At 44.2% G+C, this 27,151-nt stretch overlaps 1 protein-coding gene across 1 annotated transcript; it reads right to left on the bottom strand.

The window, feature by feature from the left end:
* Positions 1–4,049: 4,049 nt before the first annotated feature.
* LOC122706152 (pregnancy-associated glycoprotein 2-like) lies at positions 4,050–11,551 on the bottom strand. Its single transcript, XM_043921226.1, has 8 exons — positions 11,411–11,551; positions 10,510–10,627; positions 10,292–10,410; positions 8,922–9,121; positions 7,953–8,069; positions 5,933–6,077; positions 5,747–5,845; positions 4,050–4,202 (listed from the first exon to the last, which is right to left on the bottom strand). The coding sequence occupies exons 1-8, from the start codon at positions 11,549–11,551 to the stop codon at positions 4,050–4,052; spliced, it is 1,092 nt and encodes a 363-aa protein (XP_043777161.1).
* Between the last annotated feature and the right edge of the window lie 15,600 nt (positions 11,552–27,151).

Genomic DNA, 27,151 nt, shown 5'->3' with positions numbered 1-27,151 from the left:
AGCCAAGAAAATGTCAGATAGGGGGGCACCAAGTGATTCATGAATTCTTGTACATTCCTGAGTGCCCAGTACCCCTGTTGGGAAGACACTTGTTCTCCAAACTAAGAGCACAAGTGACTTTCTCCCCTGAGGAGAGACCCACCTTCTGGATGGGCACTATGACTTATTTGCTCTCTCTCAATACCGCCCCCCCTCAAGATGAATGGAGGTTGCATGAGCCTCTGAAGGAAGAACCGGGTGGGCCAGAAGAGCATGAGAGAGAGCTAACTCAATTATTCCCTGAGGTCTGGGCGGAAGACACCCCCCCCCTTCCCCCCAGGCTGGCTGAACATCAAGCCCCAGTGATAATAGAACTCAAACCAGGCACCATCCCAGTTAGAAAGCACCAGTACCCACTACCGATAGAGGCCTGGGCCAGCATACTGCCCCACATCAATAGATTGAAACAAGTGGGCATTCTAGTAGAGTGCCAGTAGCCTTGGAATACACTGATCCTGCCAGTCAAAAAGGAAGGAGGACAGGACTATAGGCCTGTACAAGATCTCAGGCTAGTCAACCAGGCTACTGTGACTTTACACCCCACTGTTCCAAACCGCTATACCTTATTTAGCCTCCTCCCGCCGAGGACTAAAGTTTATACTCACCTAGATCTCAAGCATACCTTCTTCTGCGTATGCCTCCCCCCAGCGTCATAGCCCATCTTTGCCTTTGAAAGGAAGTTCCAGTCGGGGACTCCGAACAGCAGCTCATCTGAACTACCCCACAAGGGTTTAAGAATTCCCCAGCCATCTTTGGGGAAGCCTTGGCTTCCGACCTGGACTCACTCCATCCGGAAGAGTATGGATGTCAGCTCCTACAGTACGGGGATGACCTGCTGCTGGCTGCCGAGACCAAGGAAAAATGTTGGGAAGGGACAAAAGCACTGCTCCAGCTGTTGATGGAAGCAGGTTACCGGGTGTCAAAGAAGGCACAGATCTGCAAGGAGGTGGTAAGGTAACTGGGGTTTGTTTTAAAGAAGGGCACAAGGTTCCAGACCCTAATTGAGTCCTATATACTGATGGTACTAGCCTGATAAAACAAGGACAATGGCTGTCAGGTTAGCCAAAATGGAAGGGGCCATCAAGACTGAAAGAGATGGTGGGAATTGCCAAGTGGCAAGTTATTGGTACTGGAGGAGCTGGCACACACTCTGGTAAGCCAGACACACTAAGCGACCCACCTAGGCCATGCTGCCTGCTCACAGGTTAATGCTGCCTCTTGGGGATTCAGACAAAAACCTCCAGGTATTCAGCTGAAAGGCACACTGCCCCTTGAACACCTAGGAGTGGACTTCACTTAAATGAAACCTCACCGACACTACTGTTACCTGCTGATCATGGTATGTACATTCTTGGGATGGGTAGAAGCTTTTCTTACCTGGACTGAAAGAGCATCAGAAGTAGCCCAGGGCCTGCTTAGGGAAATAGCTCCCAGATTTGGATTTCCTACCAGCATTGGATCAGAAAATGGCCCAGCTTTTGTAGCTGATTTAGTACAATAAGTAAGCAAAACTTTAAACATCAAATGGAAACTGCACACTGCACATAGGCCCAGAGTTCTGAGATGGTGGAATGAACCAACCGGACACTTAAAGAGACTCTCCAAGTGGATCATAGAGACTGACTGCTCCTGGGTGGGCTTGCTTCCGATGGCTCTGCTCAGACTCAGGATGACCCCACAGTTCCAAGGCTATTCTCCATATGAAATTGTGTATGGGAGGCCCCCTCCCATAATAAAACAGGTGTCAACAAATTTGCCTCAGGTAAGGGGGGATAGGATTTTGCAGCAGATGGAACTGGGTAAGGTAATAAATCAGGTAACTAAGTTTGTACAAGAAAGGGTGCTGTTCCCCCTTGGGGAACAGATTCATGAGTTTACACTTGGTGACCAAGTATGGGTCAAAGATTGGAATCTTGATTTACTAGCCCCTTGGTGGAAGGGCCATTATACTGTTATTCTAACTACCCCTACTGCAGTTAAAGTTGCAGGTCCCCTTGGATCCCCTTGGATCCATCATACAAGGGTGAAGAGAGCATACCATGCAGACCCAGAAAATGCTGAGTGGCCTGCACAGAGGGACCCTGCTGACCCTCGAGAGACTAAGACCATCCTTAAGAAGAAGGAAAAGAAGATCCCAGACGAGCCCCTTGAGGATGAAGCTGCATAATCAACTCCTGTTGCTTGGTCTCATCAATGGGCACATTCCTACACCAACTTCCACAATACCTCCTACTCTTGGCTATATGGGGCTATGCCTCTGTCTGTGATGGATGGACTTCCCTGTCACCACTCTGCCAAGGAGATTTTAAACCACTCTGCTCTTTTCTGGGACACAATCATAATCTCTCCCTGCTCCCTGGGTGTAAGCCAGACCTACAGTCAATAGACTCAGGTCATAGAGTTACATTTGGTACAAATGCCAGTGTAACAAAAGCCTAACCTACAACAAGCTCTGGTAAATCTACCTTATTTACATGCTAGGTGGACAAGATCTGTGTTTCAATGGTATGAGTATATTGTTGCCTTATTCGTACCCTCTATAGGGACAACAGATATTACGATTAAAGTAGAGGCCTCAACTAATTTCACAAAACAGGCCCTCCTAGATAGAACAAAAGCCATCCAAGCCTTAAATGAATCCATGGCTGATTCACGTCAATGTATGGCAAAAACCACTACAATGTTGCAAAGTAATTAGCCTCCAACTAATAAAAATAAATGGGGGAAAAAATAAAAATGAAGAGCAAATCCAAAATAGAATGGCTTTGGACATACTCAGCTGCTCAAGGAGGGACCTGTGCTATAATTAAGGTTGAATGTTGTGTATGCGTTCCTGACTTATCTGGCAATGTATCAACTGCTTTAGATGACATGAAAAACCAGGTAAAAGCAATGTCAAATAAAAACATTCCTTTCTGGACTTCGGTCCTATCTTGGGTGAAGGGCGATTGGTGGAAAACTATATTTACCATTGTTACAGTTGCCTTGATAGTTCTGCTTTGTGGACCCTGAATTTTACAATGTGTTATGGACTTTGTAACCCGAAGGTTGATGGCATTCTCCCAAATTGGCAGTCGGAAAGCCAGGGTGCAATATATCCCCATGAGTGATGCTCATAATATGCGCTAAGAGCAACAAGAGGGGGCAGTGAAGGAGGAAACAGACAGAGCTGGACGCCATCTTAGGCCAGGCTGCAAACATTAGGCTGCATGCGTGGTCACCCTCCCAATGGACTCTGAACTTTGTGCCCGGTGTCTATAGAAATGGCAGACCAATAGAAAACCAGACCCCCCAGATAAAAGAGCCCCAGGACTTATACTTGAACTCTCCGTTGCCTAAAAGAATATGCTAATTATCTCTGCAACAGAACAAAGTGGTAACTTCCATTATGTTTATCAGGATATGAACACAGGCCTATTGATAAATATCCACTGTTTATCTAGTCTTGTGACACATGAATCATGGGTTACCTTTGATCGTATCTCTCTTTTACCTTGTCCAGACTAGTTTCAAGGAATTAGGGGAGATGGGTTTGAGCAAGTACACTTAGGGTATATAAGGTTTTCACAAAAACTGGTCAGGGTCCTTGGCTAAGAGAAGGTTCTGCCTTGGGCCCTCCAGTATAATAAACTGCACTCCGCTATCTGCATTGTCCTTCTGAGTGAGTTTGTTTCCCAGAACGCGTGGCTACAAGAGTTCCTGCTTTCCCAGATCCCCAAAGTCCATCCAGCAAGTCTCCCCTTTCCTTGAAGCCAGTTAGAGTTGGGCTCCTCTCATTTATGGTTCAGACTTGATTCTAGATCCTACCTGGTTATGATGCACCTCCCTGACCCCAAAGAGAGGCACCCATTCATATTTGCACCACTGAGATAAAATCCTTTATTCTTTACTGAGAATAGGGTTTTACAGAGCAACAAACACAGTTCCTCAGCATTCCTGGGAGGGAGTGCCCTATGTGTGAGTGAGTGTGTTTGGAGTGGGCCTGATTGATTTCTGTAGCAGCCCAGAATTTACACTGCAGGAGCCAGGCCAATTCTGCGGTTTCCTCGATCAAAAACTGAGACATACAGCCTCAGGAAGACGTCACCCAGTATCCAGGTCTCTGATTTGGTCATTTTCTCTGTGCCTCCTACAAAAGTGCTGACGCAGAGGCCGCAAGAAGCCTGGGGGAGACAGAAATGCACACCAGTCAGCTTGAGCCCTTACCTGCTGCCCCCCTCAATATGCAGAGCTGGTAGGTTCTCCGTTTTATTTCCCTCCTTTGTTAAGAATCAAGTGGCTCTCCCCACAACTGCAGAAGAGGGCATACATCCAAGGCTAAGAAGGGTCAATACCTGTGATTTTCCTGAGGGAAGGGAGTGGAAGAGGGGAGGATTGGGAGTTTGGGATTATCAGATGCAAACTGATAAAGTGAGGATGGATAAACAATAAAGTCCTACTGTATAGCATAGGGAACTGTATTCAGTATCTCATAATAAACTGTCATGAGAAAGAATAGGAAAAGTATATATGTACATACACACACACACACGTGTGTGTGTGTGTGTGTGTGTGTGTGTGTAACTGAGTCATTTTTCTGTATAGTAAAAACTAACATATCTTTGTAAATCAACTATACTTCATTAAATTTTTTTTAAAAAGAACAAGAATGGTCTGTAGTTCCCCTTTCACTGCTGTTTTCCTTCTGTCTTCTTTCCTTCTGACACCGGCTAGATGTTTTCTCTACACAGAATGTCTTTTCTTCTCCTGCTTCCTCACAACCCTCTTCTTCCAAGACTGTGCTCAGGCCCTCTTGGAAGCCTTCCCGAGCTCACAACCACTATCCTTGGCCACTCCAAGCTGGGTTGGGTGACTTATCCTGGTGCTCCCCTAGTCTGTAGGCTTCATCACCCCTAATCTGTCCCAGTCCCTCCTCTGCACAGCCCCCTGGGGTGCCATGTGCATGGAATCCAGTATAGAGTTGTCTCAACACAAGCAGGCTTCCTCATTCCTCCCTGAGGCTGATGGTTTAGAATTACTGCAATTCCCTCTCTTCCTCAAAGCCTTCCTTGAGCCCATCAGCCTGCTCTGAACTCCCGCAGGGAGCCGATAGGAAGCCTCCACCCTGTGCCGGGACTGAGCAGTCACTGTGCGCCCTTCATTCACCTTAGCATCCATCCTCCCCACAGAGGGGTCAGTACCCCAACTCACAGAGGAGGCCCTGGGGCTTAGCAAGGGGAAGTTGCAGCCAAGGATTAAGGCAATCATGTAATTTATCATCCCAATCTGGACACTTTCGAGATAGGAAGGGAGACTGCTAAACACTATGGTGGGACAGCACCCTGGGACTGTCCTCAGCCAATCCCCCTTGTCACACCGTCTATTTCAGGGATTGCTTAGAGCTGACTTTCCATGTTTCTGCATCTGAGGTCTCTGGTTGAACTGAAGGTCTGTGAGGGCAGAGACCCTTAATGTTCTCCTTTTCTTTAACTCCCACCGTGCCAGCACGGGTGGTGTCTCTACACTTATTTCAGAAGGAGGGATGTCCCAGACTCCCTTTTACTCTCACATGGTTGGTTTTGCCGGAGGCACTGGCCCAACCACAAGGGCTCAGCAGCATCTGTAATGGTGCAACTGGGCCTGCAGAGGGCGCTGTCCTCTCGGCAGCAGCCCAAGGGTTCCTGCAAGTCCCAGATTTCAGAACCGGCCCCCAGGGCTGGCCCCTCACCCTCAACATGTAGTTTTCAGGGCGCATTGGGTAGTCAACGCCATTGATGGTGAAGACGACAGGAGGGATTGTAGTATTGATGCGATTTGAAATCAAGTTCTGTGAAAGAAAAAGGGAGAGAGGTCAGCCCAGCAAATCCCTGTTGTGTGGGCAGCCCTGGAGTGAACCTGTAACAAGATCCTTCACCCGGCAACCTTTGAAAGGCCTGGCGCCGATGAGTCTCTGAATCTTGGTGATCAGTCTTGTCGGGCCACACACGGATGGGTTCCCAGTGTCCAGAATGGCCTGACATCTATTGGAACAACCGATCACTTTCCCATTCATGGAGATCCTGGGAGACAGTGAGACAAAGCAGGCGCCAGGGTCACTCTGAGGTCTCCCCCAGGAATACCCCTTCTTTGACTATCTCCAGAACAGTCCTTCAGCTCTTGCCCTGACTCTGTTTCCCTTTGCTCTGCGCACATCACCTTCTTTGACTTCCTTTCAGTTCCTGCATGCACCAGGCTCTTCCTACCTCAGGTCGTGGACTTGTGCTGGTGCCCTTCCTAGAAGACCCCCATCACCTTTGTATAGGTCATATGTCCTCATGTTCCAGGTTCCAGCTTAACTATCCCATTCTCAAGGAAGTCTTCGCTCTGAACTAGATCAGGCTCCGGTCTTGCTCAGTCTCTGTAGACTCTTCCTCATGTCTAGCATGTACCAAAGTGGTAAATCACTATGTATGTGAGTCATTCCATGTATGTTTGCCTTACTAGATGTACGGCAAGTTGTATCCTCAGTGCCTTCCTTGAGAACCTGGCACTTGTGGAACAAATGAATGAAAAAATGCAACTGGATGCAGACACCTGTATCTGGCCAATAATGGGTCAACTCACACATTGAAGATGGAGGTTCCCCCGGGTAGCAGATGCTCAGACTGGTGGTGGGGGAGACCAGACTGCCCTGGGAGTGGGTGTCTCCCAGCACCACCCCTTTACAGTGACACTGAGGCCCCTGCCAGGCAATGCCTGAGTTAGCTCAGGGGACCTCCAAAGGGTACCTAAGCTTTTTTTCTGAGGATATCACCCAGAGTCCCATCATTATTGCCACTTGTTCTCATGCCACTCCTGGACCCCAGCTTTCTGATTCTCTCAGTCACAGCCCCTGCCCCATTGTGTGCCCAGGGTTGGGAGTGGGTGACTATGGCTAGGTGGTTTGTTTCTTTCTGTGAGTTGCTTTTAGGTCTCAAGAATGCAGACAGGGACTTCCCTAACCACTAGTTCTAGTGGTTAGGAATTGCCCTTCCAATGCAGGGGACACGGGTTGTTGGGGAACTAAGATCTCACATACCACCAGGCAACTAAGCTCAAATAGCTCAAAGAGAGCCTGCATGCTGCAACTGATGAGCCCAAGGCCTGCAAACAGGGAGCTCAGGCATTCTAGAGCTAACGGTCCACAACAGTTGAAGCCATCACACTGCAACTAGGGAAGCCTCCATGCGCCACAACTAGAGAAAGCCTGTGCTCTGGAAAATGCAGTCAAAATAAAAGACACGAAGGCAGCCAACCTCTCTCCACTGCTAGGTAGCTTCTCCCTAAAGAGACTAGTTTTCCTGGGTTTGTCCAGGACTTTGTTTATGAAAGTGAAAGTCACTCTGTCGTGTCCAACTCTTTGCGACCCTATGGACTTTATAGTCCATGGCTAAACTGGCAATTTTGTGTACTGAGAACCCCTTCAGTCTCAGATAGCTACAGGTGTCTTATCACAACCCTGTTCAGGCTGGTGAAATTCTCCTTAATCTTCTATTCACTGCATATTAGGGTCCTCAAACCATGCTCCCCACCTCACAGCGTGGTAGATACACCCCTTCCAGAGCTACACATATCGACTTGGACCCTAGTCAGGACCCTGGTCAGAGCCCTGATCAGGAGTCCTGGGGCAATTATGGGTGGTGTGTGTATCTCTGTATTTCTGTGTCTGTTCATGTGCAAGTCTGAGTGTGTCTGTGTGTTTCTGTGTGTGGATCCATGTGCCTGTGCATATTTATATGTGTGCCTATGTGTGTGTTTCTGTGTGTGTCATTGTGGGTCTATATGTGTGTCTCTATGGGTGGAGAATATAACTGTGTGTGACTGTGTGTCTGTGCATGCATCTGTGTGTGTCTGCCTGTGTCTGTGTACACATATGGTAACATCACTTGGGGTGGCCCTTAGAGGAAGAGGCTTACCGATCCATAGTTATCTGCCAGTAACGAGATTCAGACACTGGTATCCAGTTGAGTTTTCCCTTGTGATAGGAATGGTCCACCCCACCAAGCATCAACACACTGTCATTCTTCTTCTTGCTGGAGAAGGAAGAGGGAGTGTCATTGGAGGAAAGTAATGCCAGGCAATGACTGAGGGCTGTGCTTATTCACACATCAGAGGTGCTACTACTGTCCCCATTTTACAGATGCAAAAATTGAGGCATGTAGGGACTGAGAACCTGACCAAGGTTGGTCACTGGCTAATCAGAGGCACAGAAGTGGTTAGAAGCTGGGCAGTCTGGCCGGGCTTTGACCACCCTGCCTTCTGAAGAGAGCCTGGTCCCCTCTAGTGCCATGAGTGCTCAAAGATAACATCGGAGGGCTCCCTGTGGGAGGGCTCTAGCTTCCCCTTGTCTAAACTATCATTCTTCAAAAGAGCTCAGGCCAGGGGGTGCTAAAGGCATGGGTTCAGGCTCACCCAGGGTTGGATTCACTGGCCTGTGACCTGTGCCGTCCATGGGGCTCATGCTCACAGATCCCACATTTTCATTTTTCACTGGTTCCTGCAAATTGTAGCTAGTCCTGGGCTCCCGGTGAAATGCTGAGTGAGGAAACATTCCTGCCATCCCTCTCCTTTTTCCATATCAAATCTATCAGCAAATCCTGTTGCCTTTTTCTCCAACCCATTTCCTGTCACCTTCCATTGCTCTCCCTCTTCCCTCCATCTGCCTGGACCAAGCTGCTGCCCTTGAGCCAATGAGCACAGCTCTGTTCCAATACAACGTTATTTACAAAAAAAACCAGTGGTGGGGATAGGTGGGGCCCTACGGCCATAGTTCTCCTGGGCCAGACTATCAGGAAACCTCTGGATCAGGTGGTCTATAATGTTTTATGCAAGTGCAAGCATCTTAAAACTAATCTGAAGAGAGGGCTTGTCCAACTAAGACTTACGTGTTCAAATAGAAGGCAAACACAGGCTCAGAAATTATTCCTTGTTGCATCAGGTTGTCAAAGAAAGGGGTGATCCCGACGGTGGCAAGAGTGGGATAGCCCAAACCCAGGATTCCCTCAAAAGGTACACACGGCAGGATCTTGCTCGTCTGCCTCTGGCTCATGGCAAAAGTCTGGTTCTTGACGACAACATTCCCAATCTGTGGGAAAGGAGAGTGTTCCCACATAAAGGACTGGGAAGTGGGGTTGGGGAGGAGATGCCATTAGCACTGCAGAGAAGAACTGAGGCCTGGCTGTGTCTTGGGTTGATCTCAGATGGTTAGATCAAGCTGGGACAGGAACTCGGTTTCCATTGGTGTGGGGATGTGGATTTTAACAACACGTGCTTGTCCTGCAAACACCATCTGAGTGAGTCAAATTGGCCTCAGGCTCAGGACAGGACCAAATGGTTCCCACCTGAGGACAAAGTGGGTAGAGAGCAGGGTAGTCTTCTCTTTGGCATCACTGTGATCTCATAACAGAAATGGACTGAATTCATTGCAATGCATCATGGATTCTACATCTGCCCAGGAAGATGTAAGCCTGTTATACAAGGTCGCTGGCTAGGTTCTTATGAAAACTCTGCTTGGAAAACAGGCTTTTGGGGATGTGGGTGTATGTGTATGTGTGTGTGTGAGAGAGAGCAAGATAGAGAGGGAAAATACTCAGGCACTTTGATGGAAGCGGGCCATAGTTTTTATTTGACTCTCAAGGGCACCCTAGAGTGAGAACCCGAACAGGCTCCTCCAATGTGTGTGCCCACCTGCCTTCTCTGCCTGGATACCTGAAGCCCTTGGCTGCCCCCTAGGGGCTCCAGATCAGTTTTATCCTCTCCCCAAATATCCGACACATGCCTGAGTCCTGACTGGTCAGCCCAACTCCACCACCTACCACATGTGTGAACTTTGCAAGGCCCTTGCTTTCTGCACCTCAGTTCCCCTACTTGTATCATGAAGAGAATCAAAGTACCTGCTGCATGGGGTTGTTGCAGGGTTAAATAATGATTACCATGAAAGTGCCCGGCACATTCTGAGAAGATAAAAGGGGGTGATTTTCCCCCATCTCTCCCTGCTACCAGCAAAATGAACCTTGAGCTGCTCAAGGGCAAAGGTGCTGCAAGTCCAGAGCCCAAGCCCCTCTCTGGGTTGGCCACTCCAGGAGGTGCTGTTAGCAAGGGTGCTGTCTCCCTAGGGACAGGGCCATTTAGGATGGGCCTCAAATATCTAAGGGACTTTGGGGAGGACGGGCCCTGTCATCTGGTCCTGCATCTGTTTTATTAGCAGTGGTTGCTCCCAGGGCCAGTCCTGACTCTGCTTCTGTTTCCAGTTTACCCGAACAATGTCACGGCCAAAAAACCCCATGATCCTCCCAAACTTATTGAGATGGTTCATGTGACGGTCTGTGATCTCAAAGGTGGTAGACTCACGAGGGTCGAAGTGTTTGTGTTTACCTGCAGACACAAAAAATGAGGGTATGTCATGTGCCAAGAACCAAGAAGGAAGTGAAAGGGGGAGGACAAGATGGGCAAGGGGAGGGCAATGGTACTCACTACAGCCTGGGTCATGGCAGTAGACAGAGGTCACCCAGAGGTCAGCAAAGCTGGTGTCCAAGAGGACCCTGAACTGTTGAGGGGGTCTTCCAATGCGTATCTTTCCAGTGTAGAATATCTATAGGGACCAGAGAGGGGAGGTTAGGGCAGGCCTGGCTGCAGTGTCCACCCCCAATTCTCAGACACTCTAACCCTCTGGGTGCTCCTTGTCTCCTGACATCATGTTATCATGTTCCAAACACCCCACATCACAGCCTCTGCTCAGACCTTCACTTGAGAAGCTCTCCAGTATCCTCTTTGTATCTAGCATGAGCACTTCCTTCTCCAGGGGACCCTCCTAAGTCACCCCAGACCACCCACTCTAATCTCAGACCATGTCCGATCAACAGCATGCAGGTGACCCTTTCATTTGATATGTGTGCCTCTCTTGTGCATTCTTGAAGAAGAGTTGACACCTCTTTTTCAAATCAGTAACAGTAACTATAGTGTTAGATTTTTATGGCATCACATGCCATGGGGGCTCAGTAACTTTTTACCACTGTCCTTCTTGGATCTACGGAAGCTGAACATGCTCTGCCTAGGGTTTCACACTTGAATGATCTTTTGATCAGCCATGATTGAGCCTTCATCTGTAACTCAATGACTCACTTAAACTAATATCTTTAACACAGATCTGGGGGTTTAACGGTCACCTGGTCATTGCTGGGCCCGGTCACCACAGAGCAAGAGTTGAGGATGAGAATGCCTTCTCCTCTGGGAATGGGGTCCCTGTTCCCACAGTGTTTCTGCCTCCTGCAGGAACCCCAACCCCAACATCCTACGTGGTACCTCCAGATGAGCCCCAGTGCTAGGCCAGAGAACCAGGGGGCACTGGGGAGCACCATCCTCCCAATACACTCACATCCTTAAAGTTTCTCAGGGGAAGTGTAGAGAATTTCTTGTCTTTAGCAGAATTCTGGAACAGGCTGTAAGCGTGTTCTTCCAGGAAACTGTTCATCAAGTTTTTTCTCTTGAGAGTGTCTTGCATGGTGCTCATCTCCATTAGCGGGATTCTTTCACAGAGCAATGAGGAAGAGAAAACAAAGAGGAGGCAGCAGTCAGAAGTCCATGTTATAGTATGACTGTCATATCTGGCATTGTAATGACACTGTGTATTTTCCAAGCATTTTTGTGAGTGTCATGTTATTATCAAGATGCCATGGAAAGACCATGGCAAAAACCTAGGTCTGAATACAGGTTCTGTCGTGTAATCTTGGGTAAGGCATATGACCATTAGGAGTCTCGGTTTCCTCACTGGTAAAAAGGTAGAATGTAATAATCCCCACTCCCCATATAGAATGTTTTCTGTATTAATTGAAATTATATGATGGATATATCCATTATATAGATGGATATAATGTACTTGATATATAGGATGTCTCAACAGTGATGGTCATTAGCATTGTTGTGGCCATTCCAGTGTATCTTTCTCATAAAAGCTCTTGAGAGGGAGGCAGAGGAGGGATCATTATACTCTTTTTACAGGCTAGAAATCTAAAATGCAGGCAGTTTGTAACTTGGCTGTGATCACACTGCTTTTTGGAAGTAAAACAGCTTAGGAATAATCTTGCTGATCTTCCTTCCTCCAGAGTTCAAGCAGATGAGTAGGTTGAGAGAAGATGCCAACAGATGGAGAACAAATTAAGGAAGTTAAGAGGCTAGAGAAGGAAGGAAGAATCAAAATCGAAAAGAATAAAAGAAAAGAAAAAAATGCAGAGTTCTGCATGCACAGAGACATTCAGAGATGGAGAGATAAAAGAGAGAGATACAGAGATGAAGAAACAGATGCATATATGCACAAGTAGAGAGAAGGCAGAGAGAAGACCAAGAAGCAAAGGCAGGAGAAATGCTATTACACAGGACCACACCTACAGTTGCACAGGTTGTCCACTGAACAATTCCAAGGAGTGCCATTTTCATCTAGGTCATGATGTGACTGAATCCCCCTAGTTGTGAAACCCTGCAGGCTTACCCCAAAACCCTTGGGCCCCATGGTGCCCATGGCAAGGTACTCATCAATAAGTGAGAATTGAACTTTAAGATTGCCATGAAAAAAAACAGAAAAGAAACAAAAATGACTGTCAGGGATTGATTTCATTCCCTTCTAATCCTGATGAGTGGAAGAGGAAGACAAGAAAAAGCCAAGAAAGAGAGATGATGCCACGTACAATCCCTGTATGCCGGGAGCCAACACACGAGACCCTACCCACGACAAGGTCATGAGGGAGAAAACCTGACAGGCAAGGCGGATCAGGTTTTCAGATCTTCATACCAGGGGGCACTGGGGAGCACCATCCTCCCAATACACTCACATCCTTAAAGCTGCCCCCGGCGCTCACCTTAAAAATAATATCTGTCTTTCTGATGCCTGCCTCAATAGACTACTCCCTAATTTCTGTGACACAGGCAGAAGGCCTTCCCCGATCTCTTCCCAAATAAGAATCAATTTAGAACTTTAATCAATAAGTTTCCCAGGTGGTGGTATTTTATGAGATTATCCAGGGTGAAAGGAGTGTTTTAATTTAAATTCCTTTGCTGGTATTTTAGTTTGTTTGGCAAATGCGTTTATGCCCTTGGTACTAATATGCATGATTGCTTATAATACCCTAATCATAAAATAACATAAAGAACCTGATCATATAAAGGCCCTAACAGACATAGAGCCCTTTGGGGGGTGAGGAAGCCCTATTAGAAAACACAAAAAAAATTATTCTAAAAGTAGCTATTGGGTTAACAGTTGCTTGCTGTGTTTTGCTTGCTGTGTTTTTGCTTTTAATGTGCTAAGGTTGTGTTATAGAAACCATTGTTAATATAGTTGAAGATCTAGAGAAATAAGAGCTTAGCCCTAGTGTGGTAACAATGAGATGGTTGTTAATTGTCAGCCAGGAGTGCTAGGCAGAGGTTGCCTCACCAAAGTCGCAGAGTCAGTCTGGGGTAAACTTCTTAGATAAACTCAACTGACAACTTCTGCAGAAGGATTAATTTTTATGTTAACAAGGTTATACTTCTACTCTGTACTGTTGCCCTATGAGACTGCTACCTTTCAGTTAAAGTCACCATAGAAACAGAAAATAGGTTTACATTCACCTGACTTGCATAAAATGTTAATAGGCCCCAAGGCTAGAAGATAATGTACAAGACCCTCATAAACAAAGAAGTATGCAGAAAGCACCCTGGTTTCTTGAAGAACAAGCTGATGTAATGTTAAACTATCTTCCCCTTAGAAATGTACTAATTTAGGGTATAAAAGCCACGGTAAAAAATAAAGCATTGCCAGACTCTGCCAGACTCTCTGCACCCCCGTCTGGTCATTCTTTCCCTCCCTCTCTCCCTCCCTCTCTCCCTCCCCCTCTCTCCCTCCCCCTCTCTCCCTCCCTCTCTCCCTCCCTCCCTCCCTCCCTCTCCCTCCCTCCCTCCCTCCCTCCCTCCCTCCCTCTCCCTCTCCCTCTCCCTCTCTCTCCCTCCCTCTCCCTCTCTCTCTCCCTCCCTCTCTCTCCCTCTCTCTCTCTCTCTCTCTCTCTCTCTCTCCATCTCTCCCCTTCGCAGACTTGGCCCTATCAAGGCTGGTCTCACGTGTCTTCTCTCTCTCTCGCCGACGCCGTTCATCCTGAGGGTGCCCCCTGGATCCTGCTGGGGCTGGACCCCGGCACCTGTACTTACATGACTATGCACTCTGAGAGGGCCACCAGCCCAAGGATCCCAAGCCACTTCATGCTTCCTTCTTGGGTCCAAGAGCTCAGAAAAGGGCAGGTTCTAAACAGGGAGTGGTGGTGATGATCACCTAGTTTTATGCACTCTAATCTGTTGGAAGAATCTCTATATGATAAGAAAACAAAACCCTTGATAAAATCTTTACCTCCCTCAGTGCCTGTTAATTATGGACTTGGAACACTCTCAGAATACAAGGTTTTCCACTGTAATCTCTTCCTACATGCTGGAATGAAAAACCAAATTGAGCTGCATAGACTAACTAGGAATGTGGAGACCCTTGCCACCTGGAGACAAAAAAAAATGCTAAGAACTTGATAAAAATTAATTCTAGGGGCTGTGCTAGACATTTGTGACGTCATGTGGTCTTCCTAGCAACTTCATGAGATGAGATGTGCATTACTGTCCTTATTCGGAGAGGAGATTGCAAGAGGGAAAGAGGTGTTATGGCAAAGTGAAGACTTTTGGTGCAGTGCAATGACTTACAAGTGGCTTTAGGTAGTGGGGCACTGGCACAGATCAGGGGCACCTTTCATGTCAGTCTGTATCAAAGTTCTAGCCTGAAGCAGTAGTATTACAATTGCACGATCTCAGTATTGGAAATAATGTGATGTTGACATTCACAAATACTTTACATCATCCAAAAAACATATACGAAGGCTGGGGCCTAGGTTAAGTTCAGTCAGTTCAGTCACTCAGCCACGTCCGACTCTTTGCGATCCCATAGACTGCAGCACCCCAGGCTTCCCTGTCCATCACCAACCCCTGGAGCTTGCTCAAACTCAGGTCCATCAAGTTGGTGATGTCATCCAGCCATCTTATCCTCTGTCATCCCCTTTGCCTCCTGCCTTCAATCTCCCAGCATTGGGGTCTTTTCCAATGAGTCAGTTCTTTGCATCAGGCGGTCAAAGTATTAGAGTTTCAACTTCAGCTCCTGTCCTTCGAATGAATAGTCAGGACTGATTTCCTTTAGGATGGACTGGTTGGATCTCCTTGCAGTCCAAGGGACTCTCAAGAGTCTTCTCCAACACCAGAGTTCAATAGCATCAATTCTTCGGTGCTCAGCTTTATGGTCCAACTCTCACATCCATAAATGACTACTGGAAAAACCATAGCTTTGAATAGATGGACCTTTGTCAGCAAAGCAATGTCTTTGCTTTTTAATATGCTGTCTAGGTTGGTCATAGCTTTTCTTCCAAGGAGCAAGCATCTTTTAATTTCATGGCTGCAGTCACCATCTGCAGTGATTTTGGAACCCCCCAAATTGTCTGCCACTGTTTCCATTGTTTCCCCATCTATTGGCCATGAAATGGTGGACCTAGATGCCATGATCTTAGTTTTTTGAATGTTGAGTTTTAAGCCAGCTTTTTCACTCTCCTCTTTTATTTTCATCAAGAGGCTCTTTAGTTCTTCTCACTTTCTTCCTTAAGGGTGGCATCATCTGCATATCTGAGGTTATTGATATATCTCCCGGCAATCTTGATTTCAGTTTGTGCTTCATCCGGTCCAGCATTTTGCATGATGTACTCTGCATATAAGTTTAAAAAAGCAAGGTGACAATATGTATCCTTGACGTACTCCTTTCCCAATTTCGAACCAGTCTGTTGTTCCATGTCCGGTTCTAACTCTTAGAACTGGGGTCTAGGTTAGATGCTTGGAAGTCAAAGTCCAGTAAGACACAGTTGGCCCTTATCTAAAGGGAGTTAGCAGTCCAGAGGAGTTCTCAAAAACTTATGACCCAGGAGGCAAGAGAAATGATGGAAGGGCTGGGCAGGCGTCCTGCACACAAGGCTGCACAGACCCTACCACTTAGGGCAGCCTCTCCTCAGCTCCAACCAGAGGCTGCCATGCTGGAAAGCAGGCTAGTTGGCCAAGTTTCCAAAAGAAGTCAGAAGTCTGGATATTTACATAAAATCCCCTGATCTTACATTTTAGTAAGGATCACTACATTGGTTTTTTGTTTGTGTGTGTTTTTCAAAAACCATAGTGTGAGTCAAACTATTGGCGCCAAACTCCAACACCTGTGTGATGGATTCATTCACCCTGCAGGCTGTGCAGGTTTTTATTTCTGGCTTAGAAGTAAGAATAGAGAGCAGACAGAGAGGGGATTCAATTCATGTGAGCTGACTGAAAAAGAGACTGAATGCACCTTAACTATGTTATTTTTCCATCCATTTGTGAAGAAAGATCACCAGGGCCACAGAAACCAACAAATTTATTGATGTTCATTGGCTGAGCATCTGATATAATTCCCCAATAGGATCAATGCCTTGAAACATCTTGGCTGCCAAACCAAACCTGCAAAGAAGTCATTTTGAAGTGTCTTATCTATCAAAGAAGACAATGAAGACTTTTAGAGCTTCTTCTCAGCCTGAGATGAACAGGGCTACCTATTAAACTGTTATTCCAGCCAAAGTAAATAAAGTGGAGTTTCAAGGCTTCTTCCAGGAATCCCAGGTAACCTGTTTAGATTTTAAAAAGAAGGACCAGAAGCCTACCTATAGATGTTACTCTTACACACACATGTATATTGTCTTTTTTTTTATTATTTGTTTATTTATTTATATGACTCCCTCTGGTCTGAGGTGCGGCACATAGAAACTTCCCCGGGGAGGAGCCAAGGTGGCAGAGGACTAGGACGGCGAGACCACCTTCTCCCCTACAAATTCATCAAAAGAACAATTCAACACAGAGCAAACTTCACAAAACAACTTCTCATCACTAGCTGAGGACATCAGGCACCCAGAAAAGCAGCCCATTGTCTTCGAAAGGAGGTAGGACAAAATATAAAAGATAAGAAGAGAGACAAAAGAGCTACGGATGGAGACCCATCCCGGGAAGGGAGTCTTAATAGAGGAAGTCTCCAAACACCAGGAAACCCTCGCACTGGCGGGTCTGGGGGAAGTTTTCCAATCTCGGAGGGCAACCTAACTGGGAGGAAAATAAATAAATAAATAAATAAACCCCACAGATTACATGCCTAAAAGCAACTCCCAGCAGAAAAGTACCCCAGGCGCCCGCATCCGCCACCAGCAAGTGGGGGCGGAACGGAGTGGAGCCGGCGGCATTGTTTAGGGTAAGGACCGGGCCTGAGTGCCCTGAGGACAATTGGAGGAAGCTTTTGTGAGATACCAACTTAAACTGTGGGACAGCAAAAGAGAGAGAGAAAATTAACTGGCCGGAACACACTGCCGGCCGTTCGCAAAACAAAGGGTCTGAGCAAGTACAGTGGAGCTAGCCGGCTGCGGACCAGCCCAGCCCTGCCGGAGGCAGGAGGCAGGCGGGAGGGGAAAGGGGCAAACTCGGCCCCAGAGACGGCATCCCCTACCACACTGCAAACAGGCCTCCAGTTTCTAACCAAAGACTTCCTGAGATTCTGGATGGTCGACATCCGCTGGGAGGGTCTCAGCTAAACACAGGGTGCACGCACCCAACCTGCGCGGGCGGAAACTGAGGCTGGGGCCGCGGAGGGGAGAAGGCGCACCACACCCAAGGAGAGGGGGCCCGTCAAGCTCCTGTCTGCCTGAGCTGCTCGGGCCGGGGAAGGCACAAAACGCAGGCGCAACTGATCCGCGCTTTTGTGGAACACCCAAAAACTGGAACCGCACACAACGCAGGGCACACTCCATATAGAGCAACAGGGAGCCTGAGCAGTGTAGACGGGGAAAACAGCCCCCCCCACCCCGCAGCGCGACGGAACTAGCAAACCTGAACAAGAGACCACCTCCGCCCGCCTGTGTCAGGGCGGAAATTAGGCACTGAAGAGACCGGCAAACAGAAGCCAAATAAACAAAGGGAACCGCTTCAGAAGGGACCGGTGCAACAGATTAAGATCCCTGTAGATAACACCGACTACACCGGAAGGGACCTATAGATATGGAGAAGTGTAAGCCGGAACGAGGAGCTATCTGAAACTGAACTGAACCCACACTGACCACAACAGCTCCAGAGAAATTCCTAGATATATTTTTACATTTTATTTTTAATTAAAAAATTTTTTTCTTTTCTTTTCTTTTTTATTTTTTCTTTTATTTTCTTTTAAAATTCCCTAGTACTCCCCCATTACTCCTTAGCTTTCATTTTCATATATTTTTACAATTTTTTTAATTAGGAAAAAAATTTTTTTTCTTTTTTTCTTTTTTTTCTTTTTCTCTTATTTTCTTTTAAAGTCCTCTATTACTCCTCTACTACTCCTTAAGTTTCATTTTCATTTCACTATAACCTTGCAAAAAAAAAGAGAGAGAGAAATCCTATTTTTAAACCAAACTTCATATATATTTCTAAAATTTTTTCTCTTTTTGTTTTTGTTTTTAACATTGTATTTTTAAGAGTCGAACCTCTACTCTAGATTTTTAATCTTGGTTTTTCAGTATGTGATATAAATTTTGGACATTTAAGAAGCCAATATTCAGTTCCCATTTTTACTCAGGAGGGTATTGATTACTCTCTCCCACTTTTGACTCTCCGTTTTCTACCTCAGAACACCTCTGTTTCCTCCTTTCTCCTTCTCTTCCCAATCCAGTTCTGTGAATCTTTGTGGGTGTCTGGGCTATGGAGAACACTTTGGGAACAGACAACTGCGTAGATCTGTCTCTCTCCTCTTGAGTCCCCCTTTTTCTCCTACTGCTCATCTCTATCTCCCTCCTCCCTCTCCTCTTTTTCATGTAACTCTGTGAACCTGTCTGGGTGTCCCTCACGGTGGAGAATCTTTTCACCATTAACCTAGAAGTTTTATTATCAATGCTGTATAGTTGGAGAAGTCTTGAGACTACTGGAAGAATAAAACTGAAATCCAGAGGCAGGAGACTTAAGCCCCAAACCTGAGAACACCAGAAAACTCCTGACTACATGGAACATTAAGTAATAAGAGATCATCCAAAAGCCTCCATGCCTACACTGAAACCAACCACCATCCAAGAGCCAGTAAGTTTCAGAGCAAGACATACCACGCAAATTCTCCAGCAACACAGGAATATAGCCCTGAATGTCAACATACAGGCTGCCGGAGTCACACCTAACACATAGACCCATCTCAAAACTCATTACTGGGCACTCCATTGCTCTCCAGAGAGAAGAAATCCAGTTCCATGCACCAGAACACCGATGCAAGCTTCCCTAACCAGGAAACCTTGACAAGCCAATCGTCCAACCCCACCCACTGGGTGAAACCTCCAAAATAAAAAGGAACCACAGGCCTCCAGAATACAGAAAGCCCACTCCAGACACAGCAATCTAAACAAGATGAAAAGGCAGAGAAATACCCAACAGGTAAAGGAACATGAAAAATGCCCACCAAGTCAAACAAAAGAGGAGGAGATAGGGAATCTACCTGAAAAAGAACTTAGAATAATGATAATAAAAATGATCCAAAATCTTGAAAACAAAACGGAGTTACAGCTAAATAGCCTGGAGACAAAGATTGAGAAGATGCAAGAAATGTTTAATAAAGACCTAGAAGAAATAAAAAAAAAAAGAGTCAATTAAAAATGAATAATGCAATAAATGAGGTCAAAAACACTCTGGAGGGAACCAAGAGTAGAATAACAGAGACAGAAGATAGGATAAGTGAGGTAGAAGATAAAATGATGGAAATAAATGAAGCAGAGAAGAAAAAAGAAAAAAGAATCAAAAGAAATGAGGACAACATCAGGGACCTCTGGGACAATGTGAAATACCCCAACATCGAATCATAGGAGTCCCAGAAGAAGAAGACAAAAAGAGAGGCCATGAGAAAATACTCGAGGAGATAATAGCTGAAAACTTCCCTAAAATGGGGAAGGAAATAGCCACCCAAGTCCAAGAAGCCCAGAGAGTCCCAAACAGGATAAACCCAAGGCGAAACACCCCAAGACACATATTAATCAAATTAACAAAGATCAAACACAAAGAACAAATATTAAAAGCAGCAAGGGAGAAACAACAAATAACACACAAAGGGATTCCCATAAGGATAACAGCTGATCTATCAGTAGAAACCCTCCAGGCCAGAAGGGAATGGCAGGACATACTTAAAGTAATGAAAGAGAATAACCTACAACCTTGATTACTGTACCCAGCAAGGATCTCATTCAGATATGAAGGACAATTCAAAAGCTTTACAGACAAGCAAAAGCTGAGAGAATTCAGCACCACCAAACCAGCTCTTCAACAAATGCTAAAGGATCTTCTCTAGACAGGAAACACAGAAAGGTTGTATAAACGTGAACCCAAAAGAACAAAGTAAATGACAACGGGACCATACCTATCAATAATTACCTTAAATGTAAATGGGTTGAATGCCCCAACCAAAAGACAAAGATTGGCTGAATGGATACAAAAACAAGACCCCTATATACGCTGTCTACAAGAGACCCAGCTCAAAACAAGAGACACATACAGACTAAAAGTGAAGGGCTGAAAAAAAATATTTCACGCAAACAGAGACTGAAAGAAAGCAGGAGTTGCAATACTCATATCAGATAAAATAGACTTTCAAATAAAGGCTGTGAAAAGAGACAAAGAAGGACACTACATAATGATCAAAGGATTAACCCAAGAAGAAGATATAACAATTACAAATATATATGCACCCAACATAGGAGCACCACAATATGTAAGGCAAAGGCTAACAAGTATGAAAGAGGAAATTAATAGCAACACAATAACAGTGGGAGACTTTAATACCCCACTCACAACTATGGATACATCACCTAAACAGAAAATTAACAAGGAAACACAAACTTTAAATGACACAATGGACCAGCTAGACCTAATTGATATCTATAGGACATTTCACCCCAAAACAATCAACTTCACCTTTTTCTCAAGTGCACACAGAACCTTCTCCAGAATAGATCACATCCTGGGCCATAAATCTCGTCTTGGTAAATTTAAAAAAAATTGAAATCATTCCAGTCACCTTCTCTGACCACAGTGCAGTAAGATTAGATCTCAATTACAGGAAAAAAAATTATTAAAAATTCAAACATATGGAGGCTAAATAACATGCTTCTGAATAACCAACAAATCATAGAAGAAATCAAAACAGAAATCAAAATATGCATAGAAATAAATGAAAATGAAAACACAACAACCCAAAACCTATGGGACACTGTAAAAGCAGTGCTAAGGGGAAGGTTCATAGCATGACAGGCTTACCTCAAGAAACAAGAAAAAAGTCAAATAAATAACCTAACTCTACACCTAAAGCAAGTAGAGAAGGAAGAAATGAAGAACCCCAGGGTTAGTAGAAGGAAAGAAATCTTAAAAATTAGGGCAGAAATAAATGCAAAAGAAACTAAAGAGACCATAGCAAAAATCAACAAAGCTAAAAGCTGGTTTTTTGAAAAGATAAACAAAATTGACAAACCATTAGCAAGACTCATTAAGAAATAAAGGGAGAAGAGCCAAATTAACAAAATTAGAAATGAAAATGGAGAGATCACAAAAGACAACACTGAAATACAAAGGATCATAAGAGACTACTACCAGCAGCTCTATGCCAATAAAATGGACAACTTGGAAGAAATCGACAAATTCTTAGAAAAGTATAACTTTCCGAAACTGAACCAGGAAGAAATAGAAGATCTTAACAGACCCATCACAAGCAAGGAAATCGAAACTGTAATCAAAAATCTTCCAGCAAACAAAAGCCCAGAACCAGATGGCTTCACAGCTGAATTCTACCAAAAATTTAGAGAAGAGCTAACACCTATCTTACTCAAACTCTTCCAGAAAATTGCAGATGAAGGTAAGCTTCCAAACTCATTCTATGAGGCCACCATCACCCTAATTCCAAAACCAGACAAAGATGCCACAAAAAAAGAAAACTACAGGCCAATATCACTGATGAACACAGATGCAAAGATCCTTAACAAAATTCTAGCAAACATAACCCAACAACATATTAAAAAAATCATATACCATGACCGAGTGGGCTTTACCCCAGGAATGCAAGGATTCTTTAATATCCACAAATCAATCAATGTAATACACCACATTAACACATTGAAAGATAAAAACCATATGATTATCTCAATAGATGCAGAGAAAGCCTTTGACAAAATTCAACAATCATTTATGATTAAAATTCTCCAGAAAGCAGGAATAGAAGGAGCATACCTCAACATAATAAAAGCTATATATGACAAACCACAGCAAGCATTACCCTCAATGGTGAAAAATTGAAAGCATTTCCCCTAAAATCAGGAACAAGACAAGGGTGCCCACTCTCACCACTACTATTCAACATAGTTTTGGAAGTTTTGGCCACAGCAATCAGAGCAGAAAAAGAAGTAAAAGGAATCCAGATAGGAAAAGAAGTGAAACTCTCGCTGTTTGCAGATGACATGATCCTCTACATAGAAAACCCTAAAGACTCTACCAGAAAATTACTAGAGCTAATCAATGAATATAGTAAAGTTGCAGGATATAAAATTAACACACAGAAATCCCTTGCATTCCTATACACTAACAATGAGAAAACAGAAAGAGAAATTAAGGAAACAATACCATTCACCATTGCAACAAAAGGTATAAAATACTTAGGAGTATATCTACCTAAAGAAACAAAAGACCTATAGATAGAAAACTATAAAACATTGATGAAAGAAATCAAAGAGGACACAAATAGATGGAGAAACATACTGTGTTCATAGATTGCAAGAATCAATATTGTCAAAATGGCTATTCTACCCAAAGCAATCTATAGATTCAATGCAATCCCTTTCAAGCTACCAACGGTATTTTTCACAGAACTAAAACAAATAACTTCCCAATTTGTATGGAAATACAAAAACCTCAAATAGCCAAAGTAATCTTGAGAAAGAAGAATGGAACTGGAGGAATCAACCTGCCTGACTTCAGACTATACTACAAAGCTACAGTCATCAAGACAGTATGGTACTGGCACAAAGACAGAAATATAGATCAATGGAACAGAATAGAAAGCCCAGAGATAAATCCACGAACCTATGGACACCTTATCTTTGACAAAGGAGGCAAGGATATACAATGGAAAAAAGACAACCTCTTTAACAACTGGTGCTGGGAAAACTGGTCAACCACTTGTAAAAGAATGAAACTAGAACACTTTCTAACACCATACACAAAAATAAACTCAAAATGGATTAAAGCTCTAAATGTAAGGCCAGAAACTATAAAACTCCTAGAGGAGAACATAGGCAAAACACTCTCCAACATAAACCACAGCAGGATCCTCTATGATCCACCTCCCAGAATATTGGAAATGAAAGCAAAAATAAACAAATGGGACCTAATGAAACTTAAAAGCTTTTGCACAACAAAGGAAACTATAAGCAAGGTGAAAAGACAACCCTCAGATTGGGAGAAAATAATAGCAAACGAAGAACAGACAAAAGACTAATCTCAAAAATATACAAGCAACTCCTGCAGCTCAATTCCAGAAAAATAAATGACCCAATCAAAAAATGGGCCAAAGAGCTAAACAGACATTTCTCCAAAGAAGACATACAGATGGCTAACAAACACATGAAAAGATGCTCAACATCACTCATTATCAGAGAAATGCAAATCAAAACCACAATGAGGTACCATTACACACCAGTCAGGATGGCTGCTATCCAGATGTCTACAAACAATAAATGCTGGAGAGGGTGTAGAGAAAAGGGAACCCTCTTACACTGTTGGTGGGAATGCAAACTAGTACAGCCACTATGGAGAACAGTGTGGAGATTTCTTAAAAAACTGGAAATAGAACTGCCATATGACCCAGCAATCCCACTTCTGGGCATAGACACCGAGGAAACCAGATCTGAAAGAGACATGTACACCCCAATGTTCATCGCAGCACTGTTTATAATAGCCAGGACATGGAAGCAACCTAGATGCCCACGAATGCAACCTAGATGCAGACGAATGGATAAGGAAGCTGTGGTACATATACACCATGGAATATTACTCAGCCATTAAAAGGAATTCATTTGAATCAGTTCTAATGAGATGGATGAAACTAGAGCCCATTATACAGAGTGAAGTAAGCCAGAAAGATAAAGAACATTACAGCATACTAACACATATATATGGAATTTAGAAAGGTGGTAATGATAACCCTATATGCAAAACAGAGAAAGAGACACAGATGTATAGAACAGACTTTTGGACTCTGTGGGAGAAGGTGAGGGTGGGATGTTTCGAGAGAACAGCATCGAAACATGTATATTATCTATAGTGAAACAGATCACCAGCCCAGGTGGGATGCATGAGACAAGTGCTCGGGCCTGGTGCACTGGGAAGACACAGAGGGATTGGGTAGAGAGGGAGGGGGGAGGGGGGATCGGGATGGGAAATACATGTAAATCCATGGCTGATTCATGTCAATGTATCACAGGAACCACTACAATATTGAAAGAAATTAGCCTCCAACTAATAAAAATAAATGAAAAAAAAAAAAAGAAACTTCCTTGGGTCATGCAGCATCTACTGTTGTGATCCACAGACTCTCTAGCTGTAGTGGACAGACTCAGTCGTTGCTCAGTGGCATGTGGAAACTTAATTCCCCAACTGGAGATCGAACCTGAATTCTTTGCCTTACAAGGTTGATTCTTAACCAGTGTACCACCAGGGAAGTCCCAATATATGTCTAGGGCACCAACTCACCATTCTGGGCACTGAGAAAGAGAAATAATCATCAATATTTATGCTCTTTTGTTTGCATGAGGCATATTTTGCATAACTATGAGTATTTGATGAAAGTATAGTCTTTTAATTGAAGAATTACAGGAATTAAATTCAGAAGGATTCTGAATTTAGGAATTCAGGAAAGCACTGTTTTGCAACAACATCATGGAACAATGGATCTAGGCAAAAATCATCACTGGATGATAACACCATAAGATGAAAAGTCAAAGGGGAAGTTTATAATGGAACTATGCTTGGCCACATCAGCACCTGCAGATCAGGCTCTATCAAACAACAGCAGCTATCAAAGCAGGACAGCTAGACATCATGAGTGTCTTGAAGCGGTGTCATCAGAAATCCATGAAACCACATGTGAAATATTCCAATAATAAATTTGGGACTCATATCTAGATCTAACTAATTTTCAGGAAAGAACCAGTTTCCAGGAAATATATAAAGGAACAGAGAAGCCATAATCTCAACCGAATATTTGGGACAATCTTTAAGACAAATGATCCCGAAGATCTTTATTTTTTTTTCTTTTTTTTTATTAGTTGGAGGCTAATTACTTCACAACATTTCAGTGGGTTTTGTCATACATTGATATGAATCAGCCATAGAGTTACACGTATTCCCCATCCTGATCCCCCCTCCCACCTCCCTCTCTAACGGGGGAGAATCTTTTCGTCCTCTGACTTTTTAAACAAATACATGTGACAAGAAAGGTGGGTGAGACTTATTTCTTTAAAATCTTAATAAACAGCATACAACATATATATACATGCTCTAGAGCCTGATTTGAATAAGTAAACTGTTAAAAATACATGCTTTAGAGCATCAGGTAAATTTTAACTTTAGATACTAGATGCTAATTTTATTTGGAACAAAATAGGATTGTGGTTATATATGCATGTATGTATTGTGACCTGGTAGTCTCTCCCATAAAATACTCCAGCAAAAATGAATAAACAGGCAAAAAAACTTTAAATGAGGGTCTAGATTTTTCTTAAAAAGCAGATTTGTATAGTTGTTATGATTTGAATTGTATCCATCCTCAAATTTAGGTGTAGAATCCCTAACTCCTAATATGATGGTATTGGCAGTTATTGCCTTTGGGAGGTAATTTGCCGAGATGAGGTTTTGAGGGTGGGGTTTTACCTCTTCAGAGCAGCCCCTTGGAAGTATCTGAGAGAGTGTCCCCCTGGCTTAAAGTCCTCAGAAAATCTGCTGAATACAACACAGTTCTCAACTTACAGGCTGTGCATTTTTTTTTCAGTCATTATCAAAGCATTTGCCTGGAGTAAACTGTGCCACTGATAATCCACATTATGTGGTTATAAACAAACCACAGGGCAACAGTGAAATTTGAGGAAGTGTGGATGCACAATCCAGGGTGACTTTAGGACAAAGTCTTCTATAGTGGACAACAACACTATAGAACCACAGGGCAATGTAGAAAACGGAGAACCAAGACCAAGTCTAAGGGGAGGTGGGGGAGGCTCAAGTATCGTATTCAAAAGCTTGGGATTTATTCTGTGTGTGATGGGGGTCTCTGAGTAGGCAAGTGAGCTGTTAGTCTGTGGTGTATGGAAGAGAAAAAAAGAAAGTAAGGCTAAAACATCACATGGGTACAAGAGATGAAAGATATTAAGAGGAGGGATGTACATTTAAAAAAAAAAACCCGTAACTGTAGAAACCAGGCCAAGGGAGCCTTGGACACAGAGTAAAGGTCAGGGCCACTAGGTCTCAACTCTCCATTTCGTTGGAAAGCAGGATCATGGACACACAGATATTTTGGAGGGTTTTTTACACTGGAGAATTAAGACTTCTGTGGGAGCATAAGAAACTACCTCACAGTCTCTTAAAGTTTTTCATGAAAATGAATGCCTAGACTTATTCTATGGGAAATTATCAGAGCATAACAAGGACAAAGTTTAAATGGGAGGATGGCAAATTTCACTTTAAACTGATAGTAGCTACTGTCATTAACATCAGTTCGGTTCAGTTCAGTCGCTCAGTCGTGTCCGACTCTGCGATCTCATGGCCAGCAGCACACCAGGCCTCCCTGTCCGTCGCCAACTCCCAGAGTTTACTCAAACTCATGTCCCTTGAGTCAGCGATGCCATCCAACCATCTCATCCTCTGTCATCCCCTTCTCCTCCTGCCTTCAATCTTTCCCAGCATCAGGGTCTTTTCCAATGAGTCAGTTCTTCGCATTAGGTGGCCAAAGTATTGGAGTTTCAGCTTCAGCTTCTGT

This window comes from Cervus elaphus, chromosome 2, assembly GCF_910594005.1.
Source record: "Cervus elaphus chromosome 2, mCerEla1.1, whole genome shotgun sequence".
NCBI lineage: Eukaryota > Metazoa > Chordata > Mammalia > Artiodactyla > Cervidae > Cervus > Cervus elaphus.
The sequence above is the reverse complement of the archived record's forward strand: the minus strand, read 5'-3'. Positions and strand labels throughout refer to the sequence as shown.

Bases quoted from the DNA above. Each gene is read 5' to 3' on its own strand.
- LOC122706152 (XM_043921226.1), bottom strand. From the start codon at position 11,551: ATGGAGATGAGCACCATGCAAGACACTCTCAAGAGAAAAAACTTGATG. The intron at 10,628-11,410 runs GTGAGTGTATTG...TGGTCCCTATAG, and splicing joins CCCTGAGAAACTTTAAGGAT to ATATTCTACACTGGAAAGAT. The intron at 9,122-10,291 runs GTAAACTGGAAA...CCTTTCCCACAG, and splicing joins TTGGCCGTGACATTGTTCGG to ATTGGGAATGTTGTCGTCAA.